This window comes from Nuphar pumila, chromosome 4, assembly GCF_984573655.1.
Source record: "Nuphar pumila chromosome 4, dmNupPumi1.hap1.1, whole genome shotgun sequence".
NCBI classification, from domain to species: Eukaryota; Viridiplantae; Streptophyta; class Magnoliopsida; order Nymphaeales; family Nymphaeaceae; genus Nuphar; species Nuphar pumila.
The window spans coordinates 146,052,919-146,078,665 of NC_143252.1; the positions used below are offsets into that span (position 1 = coordinate 146,052,919).

Sequence of the window (25,747 nt, forward strand, 5' to 3'; positions counted from 1 at the left end):
CTCCACAACTCATCAAGTTGAACAATGCTACCCACGCTGGGAGGAGCCCCCAAACCCTCCTCCTGTAAGGGCAAAAACTCTGAATCAGGCTTCACAACGAATCAAGTTGAACGATGCTATCTACGCTGGGAGAAGCCCCCAAACCCTCCTCATGTTGGGACAACAGTCAATGTGCAGGTCAGTCGGTGCTTGATAGAGCAATGTAGGATCTTCTGCTGGATGTACACAGAAGCAGAAAGAGAAGTGAGAGAGAGAGTGAAAAGGTTGATGTTCATGACCTACTTAATGAGAGATTTCTTTCTCTAATAATCCTGCAGTGCAGAGACTAGGTCTTAAATAATCATCTTCGGGGCACTTAAGTCTTTACAATTATTTATTTTCTAGAATTATTATTTTTTTTTTGCACCAATGAAAGAGAAAACACTTAAGTCTTTGCAATCGCATTAAAATCCAATGCTAATTAATGTTGACAAACATGAGCATAAGACACACATGCTTAAATAAATAGTGTTTTTTGGGACCCCCGAGCATGAGATGCCCTGCTAGTGGTAACATATAACCTGCTTCGGTCAGTGAGTCAATTTTATGGGCAAAACGACAACACTTCAATCCATGATAAGGGTGTTTTCGCCATTTTGGTGGCCATAAAAACAAAATAAAAACAGAAAAGGGGCGTCCTATTTGGCCTCTCCAATGAAAGCCTGTTTGTCATCATCTGCCGGCTCCATATTAACCCTTTCAAGTTCACCACTCTCTTTCTGCTCCAAGTTCAAAACAGCAGCACGAGGAGCAAGCAAAGCAAGGATATCAGGGTAGTACGGGAATGGAAGGGAGGTTGGGTTGCGTGGTGGTGGCGGTCGATGGGAGCGAGGAGAGCATGCACGCGCTGCGATGGGGGCTGGAGAATCTGAGGCTGCGCCCCGCCCAGTCGCAGCTGGGCCTAGAGCCTGGTGTGTTCGTGGTGCTCCACGTCCAGTCCCCTGCCAACATCTTTGCTGGCCTCAACCCTGGATCCATCCCCTTCGGTGGTCCCGGTCCGTCTCCTCCTCACTCTTTTTTTTTAATGTTTGTTGTGATGCTTTGTATGTTTATGTTCTTCTTCTGAATCAAACTGATTTAGGTTGTTTTCCTTTCCATCGATGCGGGAAGATGTCGAGGTGCCCGCGTTCTCTGCTGCGATCGAGGCGCACCAGAGGCGGATCAGCGACGCCATCATCGCTCACGCCTTGGCCATCTGCTTCCAGAAGAACGTGTGATCCTTCTCTTTCACTCTCTTTTTTTAATTAATTAATTAAAAAAAAGAGCTTTCCTTTCCATGGGATCAGTCGGAGTGATGTTTGGGGGGTTGGGCGTCGGAACAATTATTCAGGTAAACGTGAAGACGCAGGTGGTCGTGGGTGATCCAAAGGACGTGATATGCGAGGTCACCTCGAATTTACAAGCGGACGTCCTCCTGATGGGAAGCCACGCTTATGGTGCCATTAAGAGGTACCACATGCTCTCTTCCCATCTCTTGCTGCTTCTTGGTTTTCGTCATTCTTGAATTGGTGCAATGTATTTCCTTTTCTTTTTTGTTTTCTCGCCTTCCTGTTCTTAGTTAATTTCTCATTCTGCTAATAGAACGTAGAGCTCAAGTCTGGGACTGGTTTCTTATCCTGTGTTGGTTTTCTTTCCGTTATCAATTAGCATAATTCATTTTCTCTCTCCCCTTTTTTCTGGGGTTGGAATAAATAAAGTTAGCCTTTCTTTTAGGATTCGAATGTGAATCATCAATACACTTTGGAGTGTGAAGATATTCTCTCTTTCTTTTGGTTGTTTGAATTTGGTATGCTCCTGTTTCTGTGCTTGAAGCTTTTTCTACTAAGATTCCAACATACGATGACTCAAATAAGGTTGTTTCCTTCTAACGGGGTGGATGGATTAACCCCCACTGCTTCTTTACCTATGGAGATGCACTGGGAAGACATTGTGAATGGGATAAGTTGGGAATTTGTTGTCTGATTCATGACGGCAATATCGAATATCATATCGTCTGAGTTTTTTTTTTTTCAACAAGTGGCCACATGAACATCCACAGAACAATGCATCTAGCTAGATGACAGTTGAAAAATGGAGATTATGTTGTGATCTATGTGAAACCAGAGTCAGACAAAACCATGCTGAGTTGCTGACACTTTAATTAGTCTGCGCTAGATGTTGCTTCATTGCTGGTTGGCCGCTGCTCCTGAGCCATCATTTTTTGAGCTGTGGCCTGTGCTGCTTCTACATGAAGTGATACGATTTGGCCTACTCATGAACTAAGATAGTTTTTTCATGCATTAGTCTTCAAGTACTTGCTATGTCATCTGCTGCATTTCAAGGTTCTGGATGTGGAAGGCAGCATGGTTGGCATGGCGAGTGACAACAAAATTTTTTCCATTGGTTGTGGCCTTGCTCTACACACCTCTTCAAGCAAGAACCAATGTTGGAATAAGCCTAACCCCTATTTGACAAACTCGTCTCTATCTGTGCATAACTGTGGGTTGAAAATTCATAATTCATTGGACCTATCCACAATAGGTCAACAACCTAAACAGATTCATGGTTTATCCTTGGAAATCTCCGTAACAATCCTGAATCTGCATGCATCTCTCACTATGGCATTTTCCAATTTAGGGATGCAGCTGACTAAAGATGAGTCTGAATTTTCAACTTTGGAAGATGCCTATTATGTCTTAGATGATGTGTGCAAATTAACCAAACATCTTCTTGTCAAGGTCAACAAAAACTTGTGGGTAATGCAGGAAGAGTTCACCAATCACATATTTCCGCTTCTTCAGGTTCACGGGTCAAATGAGATAGTTGGATTGGTTAAAGTCACACTATCCTAACCAAGGGGTCTGGGGTTCAAATCTCATTGGGGGCTATCCCCTAGCTTGATTATCAAAACAAAAAAGGAATAAAATCCCTGGCCTTGACATGCCTTGCATTGGGCCACATAGAGTAGGTGCTGTGGCTCAACCTTCACTTTGTTTCCTTTGTCTCCATATTTCATTTTGTACTTTTGGTGATAATTTGTCACATCATTGTCGATCATGATAAAGGGGAAACTAAAATGGTTCTTATGATACACTTTCTACAACCATTTTGCATTGTGATTATAACACCCGATCTGAGACCTCGAGGGTTCGAGTCCGGTTGGTATTACTTCCTAGAGGGAAAGCATATGGAGTTCACACAAAGAAAATATGGCTAATTATTTTTTTTTCAATAACTCATTTTCTTTCACAAAGTTCATCATTCATAGTATAAGAAAATAACAAGTACATGAATGTTCAATGACAAGAAAATGAAAACTACCAAGTACTCTGCCGAAGTAAGTCATTCAGGTCCTGCCTGTACTAGTGTGCCTGAAACCAATAATTGTAATTATACAAGGGGTGAGTCTACAACCCAGTAAGAAATATTATAAGCAAATAAAAACTTTAACTTACAAATAGTTGGCTCTAAGCTCCTAGTCTGAGTTTAGTTTTCGATACACTACATAAGTTTGTATGTTTTAATTATCCCCCATTTGACTCTCTCAAACACTCACTCAAACCAAACTAAAACACTAGGTCAACTGTATTGGTTATAGCCGTCTATGGGCCTGACAACCCGCGTAGAATATCCCAATTCTACATGTTGGCCAGACAATTGACCATACACTCTTAGTGATCCCCAGACTACCAGACATTGTAGTGAAACAAAAAGGGGACCCCACCGGTAACTAGCTGGGAGGTTAGGTTCAATCTCGATCTCAGCATGGTTCATGCTACATTCTAACCATAATGACTTTCAACCATCCATGGTCGTCTAGAGTCCCAAACACTGTGAATATAACCCTAAGTCATATCTTAAATTCATCATATTAAACCATATTCTCAAGCTTGTGTTTCACTCGTTCTCTCATGAGTGATATTGTGAAATGATTATATCGGATCTCACTCCCAATCTCATAGTGACATTAGGATTTACACTTATCTCATACTAAGCACACAACAATGTAGAGTTTCTACATTGTTAAATCACCGACGACCTATTCTCCATGGTAGCTGTACTCTGACCGTGAATCTGGTAGCCATTTTCACATGTCGCCACTTTCGAGATTTAAGGGGTTATAAATGCTAATCTCAATCTAAACATTCACATGACATCAATAGAATAAAGAGACTCAAGTCTAACCACAATCTCATTATGATGCATGTTATTTACAATTTATAATACATATATACTGTCACAAAACAATCTCTTTCTAATATGCATGACATATCATGACTAACATGTATATGTAATTATCTCATAATTTTATGCATGGTCATTTTATGCATATCATGTTCACACTCAAGCGCTATCTTTCTAATCATGCTAATTCACAACATTACCATAACATCAACACAGTATGATTTATTTACAACTAAAATTACTTATAATATCCCTTATCTTGAATACAAATACTGTGCTTTGGTCGCAATCGAGTCTCAAAAAGCTCTAATTGTAGGATCTGATCATCACATAAGCATATTTATATTAATTCACATAACTTCTTATATTTTGACAAAATTACGAAAATACCTCTCTCGAGTTGACTCGTCGGACCTCGATTTTTGTACCTCTGATTTGACCAAAACTAGAAGAAACAAAGATTTTCCTCTGCGATACGAGTCCAATGCACCAAACCTTACTCAATTTCGAGTTCGAATTGCACAGTTATGCTCATTTTACCTAAATGGATATTGGGTACATACACAAGGGTACTTTGGTCATTTCAATAATTATTCTAAAAATTTCAAAATTAATCATAAACTGGATCCAGATCCATTTATGATCTAGATCCAAAACTGTCAGACTTGATCTAGACCCATTTTTGATATGGATCCAGAACTGATCCATCCAATTATGAGTTGGATCTAGATCTAGTTCTGATATGGATCCAGACCCAGTTCAGTTCTATTAGAATATAGATCGGATATGGATCTAGTTCTGGATCCATATCCATATAGAACATATACACGTGTATGTGTATGTTACCATTATAATGTATTTTACATTACTAACCAGGGGCAATCTTGCCATTATAAAAAGGTGATTGTAAACCTATTTTATTCTAATGCTGTTTAGTGCAGCACACAGAAAATCAGACTGGCTGCCGATTACAAAGGAAAATCCCTCCTCCTCTCTCCTCTCTTCTCCCCTCCTTCTCGGTATTCACGATAAAACAACCAACGCAAGCACTTTTAACATGGTATCAGAGCACCGATCAATCTGGACGTAAAAGTATCTTCGTCAGGGATCGTGAAAGAGTCTGCCCCATTGGTGACGATCTGCCAAGCCTTCTGCCGAGTCTTTCTCCTCATTGGGAACGTGAAAGGGGCCTATTTCAGTCGAGCCTATTTCTTCATCAGGGATCATGAAAGGGCCTGCTCCACGACCTACCGTACCTGCAGACAGCCGAGCCGACCTTCAGTCAAGTTTACAAACAGGTCATGTCTGTTTTTATCTCTCTCTCTACTTCAGCCGAGCCCTTTGTTCTTCAACAACAGCCGAGTTTCTTCTTCTTTTACATCACGATACTGTTGGTTCAACGTCATCTTCTGTTTCTTCTATTTTCTTTCGCTGAGATTTATTTCCAGTTTCATTCCCATATCACGCCAATGTTACTGTTGGTCTGAAAACTGTTTTGTCAGACTACTTTATTCTCTTCTACTTAATCTTGCATTACTCTGTCGTTTTCTTTTCTTGTTACTTCAGCCACAAGTGTTTTCATTTCAGTTTCAGTTACTAATACTTTAGGCAAGCAGTGTATTCCCATTGTCAACCAGCTACCAATGGATACTTCAGGCTATTCGAGTCTTTCTTCAACTTCCTTGGACAACTAGTTTCGGAGAAATTAACTACCAACAACTACCTGACTTGGAAAAGGCAAATTGCACCTTTTATTCGTAGTCAAGACCTTTCAGGCCACTTGGATGGATTTACTCCAATACCTCCAGAATTTATCATAACTGAAACCAAAGAAGATGGAGGATTGCCGAGTACTATCCGCAATCCTGCATTCGTTTCTTGGATGAAGCGTGATCAGGCTCTTGTTGCATACATCACTTCCACACTATCTCAAGAGATATTGATTTCCATTCCTGATGATTGCACATCCAAAGTTTTGTGGGAAGTTTTGGCTCAGACATATTCTCAGATATCATAGGCTAAAATATTGTTTCTCAAACGCGAATTTCAGATGTTAAGAAAGGGGGCAATGAGCATTATTGAATTCCTAAATCAAGTTTAAAGCATTACGGACCAATTAGCCATGGTTGGGTATCCAGTATCAGATAAAGAAAAGGTGCAATAAACATTGAATGCCTTGGGATCAGAATATCATGTCCTTGTGACCTTATTATGCTTACCTACATTACTCAGTTTTGAGGAATTACGTGCCGAACTCCTTCAATATGAAATGACTCTGAAGAGCATGTCTGATGCTTCAGCTGGACAATCATCTACACATGAGGTTTTTGCCACAGGAATGATAGTTGATCGAGCACGAGGAGGACGTGGCAGAGGCAGGGGAACTGCCATCCAGGGTGAACGTGGATTACTACCTACACCAAATTCCACAACCGGTTTTTCAAGGAATGTTCCCACATGCTATCAGTGTAATAAACGAGGCCACATCAAAGCCAACTGTTGGTTCAACCCGCAGAATTAAAACAGAGCGCAAAATAATAGAAATATTGCTACACCAGGAACTACAGGTTCTTTTCGGGTCAGTGATGATGCTAAGGATCTTCTCTTATCTGCGATGGCCAACTTGAACTTGAAACAGAATGATGATGGAATATGGTATGTTGACTTCGGGGCAGCGACTCATGTGACTGGCAATGCAGGTAAATTCTCTACTTTGGTTCCCTATTCTGGAAAATCTAATATTGTAACTGGAGATGGGACTCACCACCCCATTTCAAACATAGGCAATGTCCTTATTCCTTTGTCTGAGTCATCTATTTCTTTATCTGATGTTGTTCATGCACCAAATATAAAGAAAAACATTGTCTCTGTATCTAAACTTGTTGACTTTACCAATTCATCTGTGGAATTTACTCCTACTTCTGTCTTTGTCAAGGACCTTCAAACGAAGGATATGTTCGCTAAAGGAGAGCGACGTGGAAACATGTATGTCTTCAGTGAAGATCCAGCCTCCAGTGTCTTGAAGCCCAAGCCCAAGCCCAAGCCCAAGCCTGATCACCTCTCTGAAAACGTCCTAAGTTTATCCAAATGTAATAAGCCCGATCTCTGGCATTCTCGTCTTGGTCATTGTAGTCAAGTCTTTATTGAAAAGTTAGTGTCCAATGGTTTTCTTTCAGAGTCTGTTTCACTTTCATTAAAGAATAAAATGTGTTCCAGTTGTCAAGTTTGCAAGAGTCATGTACTTCCCTTTCATCAAATAAATAAAAGATCTTCTATCCCTTTTGAGATAATATGCTCTGATGTTTGGGGTCCAGCTCCCAATCCTTCTTCTTCAGGAAGTAAATACTATGTATCTTTTATTGACATTTTCTCTCGTTTTACCTGGATATTCTTCATGAAACACAAATCAGAGGTTTTTCTTATTTTTCGTCACTTTCATGCCTATGTTAAAAATCAATTTTCCCAAAATATTCAAATTCTCCAGTGTGATGGAGGTGGTGAGTATTCCTCCAAAGAATTTTTAGATTTCCTCCAAGATAATGGGATACATCGTAGAGTTTCTTGCCCGTATACTTCACAACAAAATGGAATTGCTGAACGTAAACACAGACATATTGTGGAAAGTGCAATGAGTATGATGCATGGTTGTAATTTGCCTATCAACCTTTGGACAGAAGCTTTTCACACTGCCACTCATGTGATAAATCGTCTTCCTATGCCTATCCTTGAAAATCAATCTCCCTATTATGTTCTCTTTGGAATACAACCTAATTATGATGAGTTACGAGTTTTTGGATGCACATGTTATGTACATGTTGACAAATCCATGAGAAACAAATTTCAAGACAAAGCCTCTATATGCCAGTTTGTAGGTTATGCAGATGAACACAAGCGGTACAGGTGTTATGACCACATCAATAAGAAGATCAGAATTTCCAGAAATGTTGTCTTTGATGAAAGTAGCTTTCCAGAAAATAAAGCCAACTATGATCGTGAACATGGTGTTATGACTGATAATTGGTATAATCCATGGCTCAGTGCTGAACTTATTTCACATGCGGCTGAATGTACCACTTTGGCTCCTGAAAACATACATGATGAGACAGTTTCAGATAAGATGTCGGAAACAGAATGTCAGAGATACAAATGGAACGTCTACACCAGAATACCCAGAGTGCAAACAAATGCACCTGTTGAAGAACACATGACATTCCCCAATAACATAGACGCACCAAGAAGATCAAGCAGGATAAAACATCCAATTGAAAAATGGGTAAGTTACGATAACTTCTCTATGGATTTTCAAATTTTCCTATCCAAGGTTGAAAAACATCAAGAACCACTTGGGTTTTGTCAAGCTGCTCAATCTAACAAATGGATTGAGGCAATAAATGAGGAAATAGAGGCACTTCATGAGTGTCGAACATGGGAGATAGTTGGTCGTCCCCCAAATAAAAATGTTGTTGACTCAAAATGGGTGTATAAGATTAAATATAAACCGGATGGAAGCATTGAACGATACATGGCACGTCTTGTTGCCAAAGGTTTCACCCAAGAATATGGTGAAGATTATGATGAGACCTTCAGCCCAGTAGTGAAAATGGGAACCATTCGTATTATCCTCGGCTTGGCTATTGAACATGGGTGGAGCCTTAGTCAACTTGACATCAAAAATGCGTTTCTTCATGGGGACTTAAAAGAAGAGGTCTATATGGAGCAACCTCAAGGTTAAGCAGAGGGAGACCCAAAAGCATATGTATGTAAATTAACCAGAGCATTGTATGGTTTAAAACAAGCCTCCAGGTCATGGTTTGAAAGCTTCTCCTTAGAGATTCAGAACCACAGTTTTATTTGTTCCCAACTAGACCATTCTTTATTCATATACAGGGATGGAACCACTGTAGTTTTCTTGCTTATATATGTTGATGATATAGTGATCACTGGCAATGCTCCAGAGCATATTCAACAAATTAAAGTTTTGCTGAATATGCGATTCAAGATGAAAGATCTTGGAAAGCTAAGATATTTTCTTGGTGTAGAGGTGGACAGACTGGATGAAGAAATGTCATTAACTCAACACAAATACACTCTTGATCTTTTGGCTAAAGCAGGAATGACAGATTGCAAACCTGTGCCTACACCCAGTGTTGTCAATCAAAAACTCAACATTTGTGATGGCGAGTTATATCCTGATGCAAGCAAGTATCGCAGTTTAGTGGGCATATTAGAGTACGTTACTTTTACTAGACCAGATATTGTATATTCTGTAAATCAAGTATCACAGTTTATGCATGAATCAAAGACTGGTCATATGGATGCCGTCAAACGTATTCTCCGATATCTAAAAGGCACGGTGGGTGATGGACTCAAATATGCTCAATCTTCGTGGGCAACACCGAAACATGACATATTGGCCTATACAGATGCAGACTGGGCAGGAGACCCAGATGAAAGGAGGTCGGTTTCAGGATACTGTGTTTTCATTGGAAGCAATCTTATCTCATGAAGTAGCAGAAAACAGAAAGCTGTGGCAAGGTCTAGCACAGAGGCAGAATATAGATCTATGGCAGCTACCACAGCAGAAGTAACCTAGGTTAGGCATCTCCTTCCAGAAATGAGAGAGAGTATCTCAAGTTCAATCCTCCTGTGTGATAATAGAAGTGATGTACAAATTGCGTTCAATCCTGTTCATCACGGTCGGACCAAACATATTGAGATTGACCAACATTTCATCAGACAAAAGATAGTAGACAAAGAGATTGAACCGGTCTATGTGCCTTCAGAAGACCAAGTTGCTGATATGTTCACAAAAGGTCTCACAAGTAACCGCTTTTGGTATCTGAAGAACAAGTTGCACATGGTTCAATGCCATGCATAACTTGAGGGAGGGTATTAGAATATAGATCGGATATGGATCCAGTTTTGGATCCATATCCATATAGAACATATGCACGTGTATGTTACCATTATAATGTATTTTACATTACTAACCAGGGGCAATCTTGCCATTGTAAAAAGGTGATTGTAAACCTATTTTATTCTAATGATGTTTAGTGCAACACACAGAAAATCAGAGTGGCTGCCGATTACAAAGGAAAATCCCTCCTCCTCTCTCCTCTCTTCTCCCCTCCTCCTTCTCGGTATTCACGATAAAACAGCCAACGCATGCAGTTTTAACAAGTTCTAGATCCAAAACTGATCCATTCAGTTGGATCCAGATTCAGTTCTGATCTGGATCCAACACTGATTCGAATCGAATGCAATGCTGATCCAAACTAGATGCAGTTCATATTCGAACTAGGTGCAGTTTTGATTTGGATCCAGATTTAGACCCAGTTCTGTCTATATCTAGTTTAATTTAGATAGGTCTAGACTGACTGGATCAAACTGGATCCAGATTCAGTCTGATCCATATCAGACCGGATCCAAACTGAGAATCGAGACCCAATCAGACCCGACTCAGTCTGGTTCACACCCAGACTGGTTCGGTCTGACTGATTCGGTTCAGACCAGTTCGGTCTGAACCGATTTAGTCCAGGCCGGTTCAGTATGAGTTGATTCGATCTGAACCGGTTTAATATAAACCGGTTCTACTCGTAACCCCTCCTTTTTTTTTGAACTGACCTGGTTCGGTCTAGGTGGGCGGAAGGGGCTTAGCTCCTTCTGTCTCTTCCTCTCAGTTGCAGAGGGCCCGACAACTGGAGCCGACCCTCTCTCTCTCCCTCTCTTTTGTCGAGGGGTCGGCAGCCAGAGCCGGCTGGTTGACACCCTCTCTCTCTCTCTCTCTTTGTTGCATAGGGTATTATTTTTTCACCTGCAACTCGCTGGCAGCCAGCCATGGCCGCCGACCCTCTGATCGATCGGAAAAAGAAAGAAGGAGAAGAAACAGACACCTTACCTGGTGTGGCCGACCGTTATTTCGGTAAGTCTCTCTCCTCCCTGCTGCTCTTCATTTCTCCTTTTTTTTTCCTCACGCCGCTCTCCCTCTCTTTGTCGCTCGCTTGATCGCTGGTGGAGGAGGTTGCGTGAAGGCTTTTATAGCCCTCACGGTGGATGAGGATAAACCTCACCCTCCTCCCGACGATCGTGGGGGGTGAGGTTTATCCTCATCCCCCCCTCTACGCGATTTGGGGAAGGTGGTTCCCCGATTTTGGGGAAACCGTCTTCCCCTTTTTTACTCCCCCCCCCCCCGACGATTTTGTTGGGGGCGGTTTTACAGTGAGGGTTCTTTGCGTAACACTGGCATATATATTAAGGGTCAGTTGAAGGAATTGGATAACCTTTATCTTAATGTACTCAATGAAGCTCAAACTTCTTTGGAGGACTTAAGCTTTTGGGCGGGTTTGACACTGTCGCATTGTTTTCCTTAAAGTTTGTGTTTTAAATAACTTAGTCTTCCACAACTGTTTCCTCGGGATAAAAGAAAAAAAGAAAAAGGTCACTATGTTATATATGACAAGCCTATAAAGGTCTTGTTCTTTTCCCAATGTTTAATAATAGAGACATGGTTCCTTTTCACATTCATTTCAATGTTAGCAGGTCATTTTTAAACACCTTTTGTTTCTGGTCACAATTTTAGGCGACATTTATTGACAACTAAATGTTATATCTGGATGTTTTTTTTCAAGGTCTAAGTCCCAACACCTTCATCAATTACTTTTTAATAACAGAATCACCCTAGAAGTGCTACCCATGTATGCTAACATGAAATGGCATAGGGAAAACACTAGCATATTGTTGACGCTACCTTAATCCATGATTGGATTGTGCCAATTGAGGCCAGCCGCCAGATCTATGAAGATAAGTTTTTCATCCAATATTTGCTACCAATTGATTGTTGTCCTAGAAGTGAAAGCATAAAGTTCCAAAGCATATGAAAAGTTATAAACATAATATGATATTATTTGCCATCCCACCCTTAGCTATGTACCTACATGAAATGTTCAGAGCACACACATGGTAATGAACGTTCCTTCATCTTCACCTAAAGTTAGATATAAAATGAGAGAAAAGACCTCACAACACAGTGAAAAACCATGGGTTTACTTACCGAACTCTTTAAATAACAAAATGAATATTTTTTATTCCTTTATAGAAAAACAGGGGCTTTTCCCTCATTTTAAATAGTTCAGTTGCTTTGCAATAAATTGTTTGTCAAGGCCTATGGTCTAACATTTTAATACATCTCTCTATTTTTGATGTAAATCTCTCGTTACTAAAGGCTCTTACTACTTTGCTAACATTATTGATTGCATCCATCAAGAAATTTACAGATTTTCTTTTTTACTCCTCTTTGTCTTTCAAGCCTTGTGCTTATTTCCAAAGTCGCTACCTAGGAGAAGGTTTCAAGGTCGTCACGTAGGTCAACCATGTTATGAAGAAAAATCTTTCTTCACTTGCTCCTTGTTTGGTTTTGAAGGTGTGGAATTTTATGTGCATTTACGGAGACTGGGGAATACTCTGTAACAGAGATACTACAAAAGCAAATAGTTAAATTGTTATATTCTGCAAATGAGGTGAACTATACTTTGCATTTTAAGATATATGCATATGTAAGTGGAATACCATATTAAGACATTCAAAAGTAGAACCTTTTTCAATGTGTATCATTATATATTCAGCCCATACATTTGTCGCTTCAGTTTTCATTGTTTTAGGGTTTATATTAATTCCATTTAGATTTAAGATGGCATGCATAATTTTTAAAGCCTTCATTTTATTCCTTATGCTCTTCTTATTGTATTTTGGACAAAAAATTGTTATGGAATGCCTCTCAATATTTTTTCATCATTATTTGTATGACAATTATGTTAGAATTTCATGTCATTTCTTGTACATACGTATATGCTTGACAGAATATGTATATGTATATGTATATTCTCAAATATATTTCGTATATAGGTGGTTGTAATTATTAGAGTACGATATTTCATATATGGGTCTGGGTCTGGATCTGGATCCAACCCATTGTGTAACATGTCCAGCATGTAATATTGGACACCTTTGTAAATACATGTGATATATAAGGGTATTCTTGTAAATCGTGTATTAGGGTTATTACTTTATATTGAATAGAATCAGATCACGCCTCCCTCACTACTCATTAAGGGAATACGTGATCGGTTACAGCTCTATCTCTCTCCTCTCTGAGTTTTCTTTCTTGTGAACAGATTTTGATGATTTCTGACATGGTATTAGAGCGGATCTGACCCTAGGGCTGAGATTTTCTCCAGAAGGTGTGTCTCCAAAAGATCTTTTCCATCTTTTCTAAGTCTTATTCCGATTCTTCTATTTCTTTTCTTTTATTGAAACTTTCTCCTCTATTCTTTCTTTCATTCCTTAAAGCCTTTTTATTTCTGCGTCCCTTTCTCTCCTTTATCTATGTAATATCTGATCTGTGTGAACAAATCTGGGTACAACAACTACGCCTTCATCCCAAAACAATTAGGGTCAGCGATATGAACCAAAAAAGAAAATCATTCTGGGTCTTCCACATGAATCCTTCTCCTCCAATCATTTCTATCCAATGCCATGTCCTCGGTGAGATTCAAAGCATTCATATCCTTTCCTATCACCTCCATCCATGTCTTCCTAGGCCTACCCCAACCTCTTTTAACTAATATATTTTCCCATTTCTCCATCCTTCTAACTGGAGCATCATTAGGCCTTCGCCGAATATGTCCAAACCACCGTAAACGATTCTCTCTCATCTTATTTTTAATGGGTGCAACGCCTACTTTCTTACGTATCTCCTCGTTCCGAATCTTATCTTTTATTGTATTTCCACACATCCATCTCAGCATACGCATCTCAGCTACACTCATTTTTTGAATATGATGTCTCTTGGCAGCCCAACATTCCGTACCATATAGTAAAGCGGGCCTAATAGTTGTCCTATAAAACTTTCCCTTCAACCGCAATGGCATTCTACGATCGCACAACACTCCAGTTGCACTTTTCCATTTCATCCACCCAACCTTTATCCTATGATTTATATCTCCATCAATTTCTCCATACTTTTGAATGATAGATCCCAAATATTTGAAACAATCATCCACCGGTATTTCTTGTTCACCAAGCTTCATTACACTCCCATCACTACTTCGTTGCTTACTAAACCGACATTCCATATATTTTGTCTTACTCTTACTCAACTTAAAACCTCTTGCTTGCTTCCAATGTATGTCTCCATAATTCTAACTTAGCATTAACCCCAGCTCTAGACTCATCAATCAAAACGATATCATCAGCAAACAACATACACCACAACACATTTTCTTGAATTGATCTCGTAAGCTCATCCATCACTATAGCAAATAGGAAAGGGCTTAAAGCAGATCCTTGATGTAACCCAACCGTTATAGGAAAATTGGTTGTCACCCACAAGTGCGGACATTGGTTACTACTCCTTCATACATATCCTTAATTATACTAATGTACTTGAGAGACACACCTTTCTTCATCATTGTCCACCAGAGAACGTCCCTAGGTACTCTATCGTATGCCTTCTCCAAATCAATAAAAACCATATGCAAATCTTTGTTCCTCTCTCTATTTCTCTCAATAAGTTGTCTAAGAAGATGTATAGCTTCCATAGTTGATCTTTCAGGCATAAAACCAAATTGATTCTCCGATATCATGACAACCTTCCTCAACCTAGACTCAATCACCCTCTCTCAAAGTTTCATATTATGACTCATGAGTTTTATACCACGATAGTTTGTGCAATCTTGTATATCACCCTTGTTCTTATATAGAGGCACCAAAGTACTCTTCCTCCACTCATTAGGCATCTTATTTGTCCGCCAAATCTTGTTAAAAAGATTTGTCAACCATTCTAAACCTTTCTCTCCCAAGCATTTCCAAGCCTCGATAGGTATACCATCTGGGCCAACTGCCCTTCTTGATTTCATTTTCTTTAAAGCCTCTGAAATTTCTTTCTTTTGAATCTTGCACATGAAGTCACGATTCATCTCATGAAAAGGAATGAAGAAGTCTCCAAGATCTTGAGCATGACTTTCATTAAATAGCTTATCAAAATAATCTTTCCATCTCTTCTTAATCTCCTCATCTTTGACTACAACTCTTTGCATTTCATCTTTGATACATCTAACCATTCCCAGATCCCTCGATTTCCTATCTCTCATCTTTGCAAACCTATAAATATCCTTCTCGCCCTCTTTGGTATCTAACTTGTCATAAACCTCCTTATATACCTTATCCCTCGCGTTCCGAACTACTTTTTTAGCTTCCTTCTTTGCTATCATATACTTCTCAAAATTCTCATTATCATGACTCTTACTTAGATTTCTATAACACTCTCTTTTAACCTTAATAGCTAATTTGACATCCTCGTTCCACCACGATGTATCCTTACCTAGCGGTGCACCGTCTTTAGACTCACCCAATACCTCCTTAGCCACCTTTCTCATGCCACCCGCTATCTTATTCCACATTGATTCTGAATCCTCCTCGAGACATTGATAAGCTTCCTTAACTACCTGCTCTACAAACATTCCTTGTTTAGCTCCTTTCAGTGCCCACCACTTAATTCTAGGATCTATCCTATGTCTATACCTTTTGCGGCATTGTCTAATTCTAAGATCTAAAATTAAGACTCTATGTTGTGTAGCTACGCTTTCTCCCGGTATAACCTTACAATCGATGCAACAACCCCTATCTCTTTTTCTAAGTAGGAAAAAATCTATCTGACTCGTATTAACCCCACTTTTAAATGTTACTAGGTGAGACTCCCTCTTCCTAAACCAAGTGTTTGCTAAGATCATATCATAGGACAAACCAAAATCTAAAATCCTTTCTTCACTTTCGTTTCTTTCTCCTATACCATAGCCTCCATGAATACTCTCAAATCCATCCCTACTAATGCCTACATGCCCATTAAGGTCACCGCCGATGAAAATCCTTTCTCCATAAGATATCCCTTGTACTACTCCATCTAAATCTTCCCAAAATTGACGCTTAATGGAATCATCTAAACCTACTTGAGGTGCATAAACACTAATAATATTAATAATATCTGAACCTAATACTAATTTAATAAGTAAAATCCTATGACCCTTCCTACGCACCTCATCTACATTATCTATAAACTCACGACTCATAACAATCCCTACTCCATTCCTATTCCTATTTATTCCTGTATACCAAATCTTATATCCCCAAGGTTTTATCACTTTTGCTTTCTCTGTGAACAAATATGGGTAATTTAAAAAAAAAAGGAAAGGCAGTTTTGTTAATCAGACGTATGATATATTTAGATATAACGTCTGATCAGAATTTCTTTCTTATATGACGTCTGATAATTTCAAATCTGACATCTGACACATTTAAATCTAACGTCTGATTGATATTTCTTTCTCATATTAATTTTCTTTCTCAGATAACATTTGATACATTTAGATCTAGTGTCTGATCAATGTATTTTTCTCAAGTGATGTCTGATTAGCATTCTTTTTATTCTTTCTTAATCAGGGTCACTACCTGGATAAGTTCGTGTCCCATCTGTGTGTGCGGGCTTGCAGATCTGTCCACACACTTCTATCATATTATTGTCTATTGTGTTCAATGTTCAGACCAGACTCGCAGTCTTCCTAAAAAAAAGGAAGACAATTTATTTTTACTGTGTCGCGAATTGCAAAAATTTACATATAGATTGCACACCCAGATATTGGTTTTCTGTCTAGTCATGGATTCCTTTCTTGGTCAACTTATTTCTGAAAAACTTACCAATTTGAATTTCTTGACTTAGAAAAAACAAATTCTTCCATTCATTAAGAGTTAACAGTCAAGGTCTTTCTGGACACCTTAATGGATCAATTTTAGCTCCTCCAGAATTTGTCATACAAGAAACTAAGGATGGGAATGGGGCTGCCTCTATACAACAACTACCAATTCCTAAATATGAGACTTGGATGAAGCGTGATCAAGCCGCAACCACCTTTATCACCTCTACTCTCTCTCAAGAGGTGTTGGTGGGAATTCCAGATGAATGTTCAGCAAAAGAACTATGGGACAAGTTGGTGAAGACCTATTCTCAGATATCAGAGGCCCGAATTTCATTTATTCAGCGCGAATTTCAATTTCTTACCAAAGGCTCCATGTCTATAATGGAGTACTTGAATCAGGTCAAGAGCATCAGTCATCAACTAGCAGTAGTGGGATACGAGGTGGCAGATAAAGACAAAGTTAGGCAGACCTTGAATGGATTGGGGCCAGAATTTCATGTGCTTTCGACTTTACTGTTGTGTCTACCAGACTTACCGTCCTTTGAGGACTTGCAGGCTAAGTTGCTCTAGTATGAGATGACTTTGAAGGGCATGTCGCATGAGATTGGTGGGCAGGTTTTTTGCTACTGGAGTCTCTTTTGGTCAGGGACGTGGAGATGGCAATTTTGGTGGTGGCAGAGGATGCGGGCGAGGTATTCAAGGTGGGCGTGGATTGTTGCCTACCCCGAATGTTGCATCAAACTTTAATACGAAAAATATACCCACATGTTACTTATGTAATAAGCGAGGGCACATCAAAGCCAACTGTTGGCACAATCCACAGAATAAAGGAAAGTTTCAAAAGAGAGAGTTCGTCAGGATGAAAGAAAAATTTGTCGAAACTTGGGGGAGATGTGAAGGAGCTTCTATTGGCCACATTGTTTGAACTTGATTTGAAGCGAGATGAGAAAGGGGTGTGGTACATTGATTCAGGGGCAGCTACTTATATCACTCGTAATGCTGGTAAGTTTTCTACTTAACTCCCTATTTTGGAAAAAATAGCATTGTCACTAGAGATGGATCACACCATCCCATTGCTAATATTGGAAATGTTTCTGCCCCTTTGCCTAATTCTTTCCTTCATCTTTCAAATGTCCTCCATCCCCCAAATATTAAGAAAAATATTGTTTCAGTCTCCATGCTTGTTGATCATACCAATTCCTCTGTTGAATTTACTCCGTCCTTTGTTTATGTCAAGTATCTACAAACGAAGAAGACATTCGCTAGAGGGGAACGATGCAGAAATATGTCTTTCAGGAAGATCCTTCTACTTGTATTCGACCTGCCTTGAAGTTGTCTCCTCAGTCTGTTTCATCAGAAAGTGTTCGTGTGCTTAGTTTGGAGTCTTTGAATAAATGTAATAAGCCTAATACTTGGCATTCATGTCTTGGTCATTGTAGTCAAATCTTTGTTGAAAGACTTGTGTCTGACGGTCTTATTCCTAAGTCTAGCCTGAACTCTAGGACAGATGATAAAATGTGTTCGAGCTGTCAACTGTGTAAAAGTCATGTTCTTCCTTTTCATTCAATAAATAAAAGAGCTTCAAGGCCTTTTGAAATTGTTTGTTCTGATGTGTGGGGGATAACCTCTGAATCTTCTCATTCTGGCAGTAGGTATTATGTTATTTTCTTCAATAATTTCTCTCGTTTTACTTGTACATACTTCATGAAAAATAAATTTGAAGTCTTTCCCATTTTTCGTCGCTTCCATGTTTTCATTAAAACTCATTTCTCCTGCAATATCCTACATTTCCAATGTGATGGTGGAGGAAAATATTCTTCTCGGGACTTTGTTAATTACCTCCAAGATAGTGGAATTAATTGTAGAGTATCTTGCCTGCATACGTCTCAGCAGAATGGAGTTGCAGAACGGAAGCATCGCCATATCATTGAAAGTGCTATGAGCATGATGCACAGAAGTAATTTCTTAATGAGGCTATGGACAAAGGCATTTCATTTTGCCATCCACATTATCAATCGTCTGCCCATGAACATTTTGGACAATAAATCGCCTTATTTCGTTTTGTTTGGAAAGCACCCTAATTATGATGAACTGAAGGCCTTTGGTTGTATATGCTATGTTCATATTGACTCCTCTCTGCGTAATAAGTTTCAGGCTAAAGCGTCAAAATGCAAATTTGTTGGGTATGCAGATCATCATAAAGGATACATGTGTTATGATCCTGTCAGCAGGCGAATCAAGATCTCTAGAAATGTGGTTTTTGATGAAAATGATTTTGGAGATGAAAAGGTTGTTTCTGCCCAGACTAATATGAATACGCCTTTCTATGATCCATGGCTCAATGCAGGGGTATTTTCTAAGATAAACAATAGTTGCTCTTCCACCTGTGTTCAAGGGATGTCCTCTCAAGAAGAAAATAGAGGAGTGCAGGAACTTGCAGTAGAGAGCCTAGAGCCTCCAGAATTAAATAAGTTTGCTCGACAAGTTTATATGAGAAGTGAGAGGAGCTCCCCTTCACCTGCCCATGATAATGAACAAGAAGTTCCTCACTCTCCACTCAATGACACAAATTCTCCTGTTTCTACTACAGTGGCACCTCCTGTCAGACGATCAGAAAGAGTTCGACATCCTATTGAAATGTGGGTTAGTTATGAGAATTTCACTATGGATTTTCAGTTATTATTGTCGTGTATTGAGAAGGAGAGTGAGCCTAAGCATTTTCATCAAGCTATTAATTCTAAAAAATGGGTTTAGGCCATGAATGAAAAGATGGAAGCTTTGTACCAATGCCAAACATGGACCGTTATTCCTCAACCTCCAGATAAGAATGTTGTTGGGTCGCGATGGGTCTACAATATCAAATATAAATAAGATGGGAGTGTTGAGCGCTACAAAGCCCGTCTTGTAGCAAAGGGATTCACACAGGAGTTTGGACAGGATTATGATGACACTTTTAGTCCAGTTGTGAAAATGGGCACAATTCATATTGTCATCTCATTGGCTGTAGATTATGGTTGGAGAATAAACCAGTTAGATGTGAAGAATGCTTTTCTCCATGGAGACTTGAAGGAAGAGGTATACACGGAACGACCACTAGGTATACAGAAAGGGATCCTAAGGAGTATGTCTGCAAATTAAAGAAAACACTCTATGGTCTGAAGCAAGCATCTCGATCTTGGTTTGAAGGTTTTTTCTTAAAGATTCAAAGACATGGCTTCCAACAATCGCAATTGGATCATTCTCTTTTTATCCTTCGAGATATGGGGCTTACTACTTTCTTACTAATATATGTTGATGATATAATTATTACAGGAAATAGTGAGAGCCATATTAAGAGACTAAAGATCTTCTGAGTCAAAGATTCAAGATGAAGGATCTTGGAGACCAATTTTTTCTTGGAGTAGAGGTTGATAAACAAGGAGATAAGCTCACTTTGACCCAACACAAATACACCCTGGGTCTATTAGAGAAGACTGGAATGAAGGATTGCAAACCCCTCGCTACTTCTAGTGTGCTTAATCAGAAATTGAGCACACAAGATGGAGAATTGTATCATGATCCCATCAAATATCGAAGTCTAGTAGGGATGCTTCAATACCTCACCTTTACCAGGCCAGATATCACATATTCAGTCGATCAAGTTTCTTAATTTATGCACGAGACAAGGGCTGGACATATGGATGCAGTAAAAAGGATACTAAGATACCTAAAGAGTACTGTTGGTGATGAACTTTTGTACACTAAAAGAAGACCCATAAAGACTGCTCATGATGTCATTGTTTACTCAGATGTAGACTGGGCTAGAGATCCTGATGATAGAAAGTCACTTTCAGGTTATAATATTTTTCTTGGTGCCAATCTTATTTCCTAGAGTAACAGAAAGCAGAAGGCAAAAGACAGTGGCTAGATCTAGTACAAAAGCTGAATACAGGTCGATGGCTGCTGCTACAGCAGAGGTCACATGGATTAGACATTTGTTGACGGAGTTACGAGAGTTGATTGCCAGTTGTCTTTTCTTTTGTGATAACCAAAGTGCTATTCAGATATCTCTTAATCCTATTCATCACAGCAAGACCAAGCACATTGAGATTGACCAACATTTCATTAGGTAGAAGATTGAAGAAAAAGAGATTGAGCCCCCATTATGTTCGAACAAAAGATCAGGTGGCCGATTTGTTTACTAAAGGGCTCACAAAGTGCAAATTCTGGTTCTTGAAGAACAAGTTGTCCATGGTCCAAAACCATGCACAACTTGGCGGGGGCTATTAGAGTACGATATTTCATATATGGGTCTGGATCTGGATCCAACCCATTGTGTAACATGTCCAGCGTGTAATGTTGGACACCTTTGTAAATACATGTGATATATAAGGGTATTCTTGTAAATCATGTATTAAGGTTATTACTTTATATTGAATAGAATTAGATCACGCCTCCCTCACTACTCATTAAGGGAATACGTGATCGGTTACAACTCTATCTCTCTCCTCTATGAGTTTTCTTGCTTGTGAACATATTTTGATGATTTTTGACAGAAATCTTATCTTTTTTGTAATTTTATTTTTTATTTCTCTTCCTTTTTGACCAGGTTGACTAGCCGTTGGGCACCTCCCAACGACTCTATTTAGAGCCGTTGGAAGCTGGCCCAGCAGCTAGCTAGCCATCTCTAGTGTATAAATAATGGGCTGATGCCCTTTTGTATTTCATGCTTTTTGAGAGCATTCTTCCTAATAAAAATCTGATATTTTTTTTATGTGTGTGCCTTAGTGCATTTTGTGATATTTATGTGCCTTAGTGCACTTTGTGAGTGATTACTCTTATCAAGTCCTTAGTAGACTTATTATTACCAATATTCGAGTGCTTCTTTACATGGTATCAGAGCCATTGGGCGATTTGCTTGTATTCACTCATGGAGGCTGCCTCGTAAAGCACGTTGGTGATCTTTTTGTCATTCATTGGATCGTGGTTTCTTCCTCTTCAACATGGCTGAATTCTCGTCTCACAACTCCAACTTTGTTCCACCATTCAAACTTGACGGTAGCAATTACATTATTTGGGCAGGACACTTGGAGACATTCATAAAAGGTCAAGGATTATGGGGGTACGTTAGAGGTATTATCTTCGAATCTACTTCTAAAATTACTATATGCGAAAATGGTGTGACGACAAATCTAGAAGGAAAAGAGAGAGAAAAAGCAATGGAGGAATATTATAAAAAATTAGATGAATGGGACATGAAAAATGCTAAAATCTTATCTTGGATGCTAAGTGGGGTTGGGACCAAGATTGCCTCAAATCTTTTATGTTACAAAAAGGTAATTGAGACATGGGAATATCTTAAAGGTATGTTCACCGAAAAAGATATGGCTCATAAGTATTACCTTCAAGAGAAAACTAGAAATATCAAACAAGGAGATAAAAATATTAGAGACTTCTTCATGGAATTGTCTTCCGTTTGGACTCAACTCGCTCAATTTGAACTAAAATGTGAAGGAAAGTTTATTAAGATGAGGAGGGCTCAAGTTGAAGAAGATAGTTTTTTGCCTTTGTTTATAGTTTGAGACCCGAATTTGATAAAAAACTAGGGCCTCTTTGCTATCTTCCTCATCACCTCCTCCTATTCATGAAATCCTCACTGGAGAAGAAATTAGACTTAATATGAGCAAAAGTAATAATGTTCTTGCTACAACTAGTAACAATCAAGGAGAGGAATGTACTCTTACCGCTTCCAAACCGGAAAATTATATTAAGCCTTATAGGCCCCTTCAATAAAAATCAAAATAGAGGAGAATACAAAGTAATTTGTCACAATTGTCATGAGCCCGGTCACATTAAACCTCAATGTCCTAGATTCAAAAAGGACTATAGACCTAATGAAAAAAAGGTTGACGCGGCTTTGTCAAAGTAAGAAGAAGACATCGTAAGCCTCAAGGATCTCTCCAAATCATTGTCACAATTGACGAAAGTATTACAACCATTGCTCAAAGGATCTATATCAGGGGCGACCATTGCATCTTCCTCAACTCCGGTATGTGCCCTTGGCTTCTAGATTTCGGAGCTTCATTTCATATAACCCCACATAAGTCTATTCTATTCGAATGTCAACCTAACTCAAATGCATCTTTTGTTTCTACTGTCGATGAAACTTCTTTGGAAATAAAAGGTTTTGAAAATTTTAAAAACGATTTGACAAAACATAACAAGTTTTATATTCCAAAAGTTATATTCATACCAAAATTACATCTTAACTTACTTTCCGTGTCTCAAATCTCGGATCACGGATGTGATATCGTATTCTTATCAAACAAATGTTGGGTGCAGGATCACCAGTTTGGGAATTTGATTGGGGAAGGTTGTAGGCAAGGGGATCTTTACTATATGAATTCTCTTTGTATTCCAAAAAAATCTTTTTGTAATATTTCCCAAACAAAAGATATCAAAGTTTGGCATCATAGACTTTTGGAAAGGACCTTTGGAAAGACAATTTTGAATGCAATAAATGCATACTTGGAAAAATGATGTCTTTACCTTTTGGAAAAATGATATTTTACTCCTCTATGCCTTTTGAGTTGCTTCATTCGGATGCGTGGGGTCTTGCTCCTATTATTTCCAAAGGAGGCTTCTCCTACTATGTTGTATTCATTGATGATAATACTAGATACTGTTGGATTTATTTTCTTAAATTTAAATAAGATGTGTTTGCATCATTCAAAAACTATCATAACATGATCAAAACTCATGTTATTCCCTAATAGTCATTTCACCTTGAGTAAGAGAGAGAACCTTCTTTTGAAGATAATACTTATGAGATAGGTCCCTTGATGTATACATTTTTTCAAGATAATGCCAAGCTTCCGATGCCTTTTTGAATTTAATAATGTTGGCATTAATCTTGGTTTCAACGGATGAGAAGAACCAAGAAAGAATTTTGAAATTCTTCATTTCCCACTCATCGTGTTTCTTAGAATATTCTTCAAGAGCTTTAACTCTTTCTTCTCCTTCAAGAATCTTGATCTCACTTCCGTTTACCACGGTAATCTTGGGTTCTGGTTCCGGAATTGTGCCTTGCACATAACCCCATAGCCCCTTCCCTTTTATGTGAGCCTCCATGTTTCCGGCCCAAATATGATAGTTGGACCCATTTAATTTGAAGCCAAGAGTAAAGTGAGACTCTTTTTCGCCCATTATGAAGTAGAGAAAAAGGGAGAAATGGCGTACCAACACAATATCCCAAATGCTAGCTTGCGCAAGATCCTTTTAAAATATTTGAGAGGCAAGATCCACCACTTCAATCTCCAAAAATCTGAAGGCACGCTTTTCGAGGCACTTGAAAAGAAGAGAATCCCACAATCCTCTATCACCAACCAAGCTCTGATACCATGTAAAATTGTTTATGGAAAGACAATACGCATACAAACATGAATACTTTATAAAAGAAGTGTTCACAAACACTCTCACAACACTTGAACAAAATACGCAAAAAGCGTAAAATTAGTAAACATGCAATAATGCATGTATTGAATAAAAAGAACAATTGCTTGAGACTCTCAAGCTTAGCAATTACAAGGGGAGAACACCCCTATTTATACAAGTGCCAAAAGGTGCAAAAAGGGGGGCTCCCAAAGGAGTCGTTGGGAGCCCCCAACGGTCACATTTGTGACCGTTGGGGGCCCCCAACGACTCTATTGGGGGACCCCCAATGCACTTTAAATAATATCAAAAAATAAAAAAAGAAAAGATAAAAAAAAATTACAACAAATAAATAAGAAAATTACAACATATTCCAAAAGGAATATGCGCAAAACAGGAAATTACAAAAATACCCTTTCAGGTAAATATATATAAATATATATATTTATATATATAGAAATATATGTACATATAATATATTATATGTAAATATATCTCTCTATATATAAATATATATATTTATAATAATGATTTTAGGAGATACATTTTAACAATTCACGAATTATTAGAAGCTCCCTCTGAGCAAACTCTAAGGATTCCCAATAGATTTGTTTCTTATGACTCCTCTTCTAAACATAGAGCCTGTCTTTTAGCCATTCATTCATACTTTGAACCCTCCTGTTACAATGAAGCCAAAGATCTTCCTGAATGTGAAAAAGCCATGCGTATGAAACTAAATGCACTTGAAGGTGCCAACACTTGGGAAATCCTAAATTTACCACATGGAAAGAAAAATATAGGTTATTGATGGATCTTCAAAGTCAAGACCAAGAGTGATGGTTCCATGAAAAGATATAAAGCCAGGTTAGTTGTCAAAGAATATTCTCAGGAGTATAGAGTAGATTATGAAGAGACCTTTGTTCCTGTTGTTAGGATGACCACTGTTAGAACCCTTATTACTATTTCCACTATTAAAAATTGGAATATATTTCAAATGGATGTTAAGAATGTCTTTTTAAATGACAAACTTAATGAAGAAGTATATATGAATGTTCCACCCGGGTTGATGGTTTCTAAAGACAAGGTGCTTAGATTAAGAAAAGCTATGTATGGGCTCAAACAATCACCCAAAGTCTGGTTTGACACATTTAACAATGTTATTACTAAATATGGTTTCAAACCATGTTATACTGACACAACTTTGTTTGTCAAGAATTCTTCTACAGGTATTGTATTTCTTCTTCTATATGTTGATGATATGCTGATTATAGGAAGTGACAAAAAAAGAATTAAAAAAGTAAAACATGTTTTGAAAAACACCTTTGACATGATTGATCTTGGTTTTCTAACATTCTTTCTTGGAATAGAAGTGTCATATTCTACCAGTG

At 38.6% G+C, this 25,747-nt stretch overlaps 1 protein-coding gene across 1 annotated transcript in view; it reads left to right on the forward strand.

Moving 5' to 3' along the window:
• Positions 1-766: 766 nt before the first annotated feature.
• Positions 767-25,747, forward strand: part of LOC149841542 (uncharacterized) — a 62,550-nt gene continuing 37,569 nt past the window's right edge. The window contains exons 1-3 of the mRNA XM_090003898.1: positions 767-1,034; positions 1,150-1,250; positions 1,370-1,488. Of these exons, the coding sequence (XP_089860024.1) occupies positions 824-1,034; positions 1,150-1,250; positions 1,370-1,488 (431 nt within the window). The 5' untranslated portion in view covers positions 767-823. The remainder of the gene's footprint in view (positions 1,035-1,149; positions 1,251-1,369; positions 1,489-25,747) is intronic.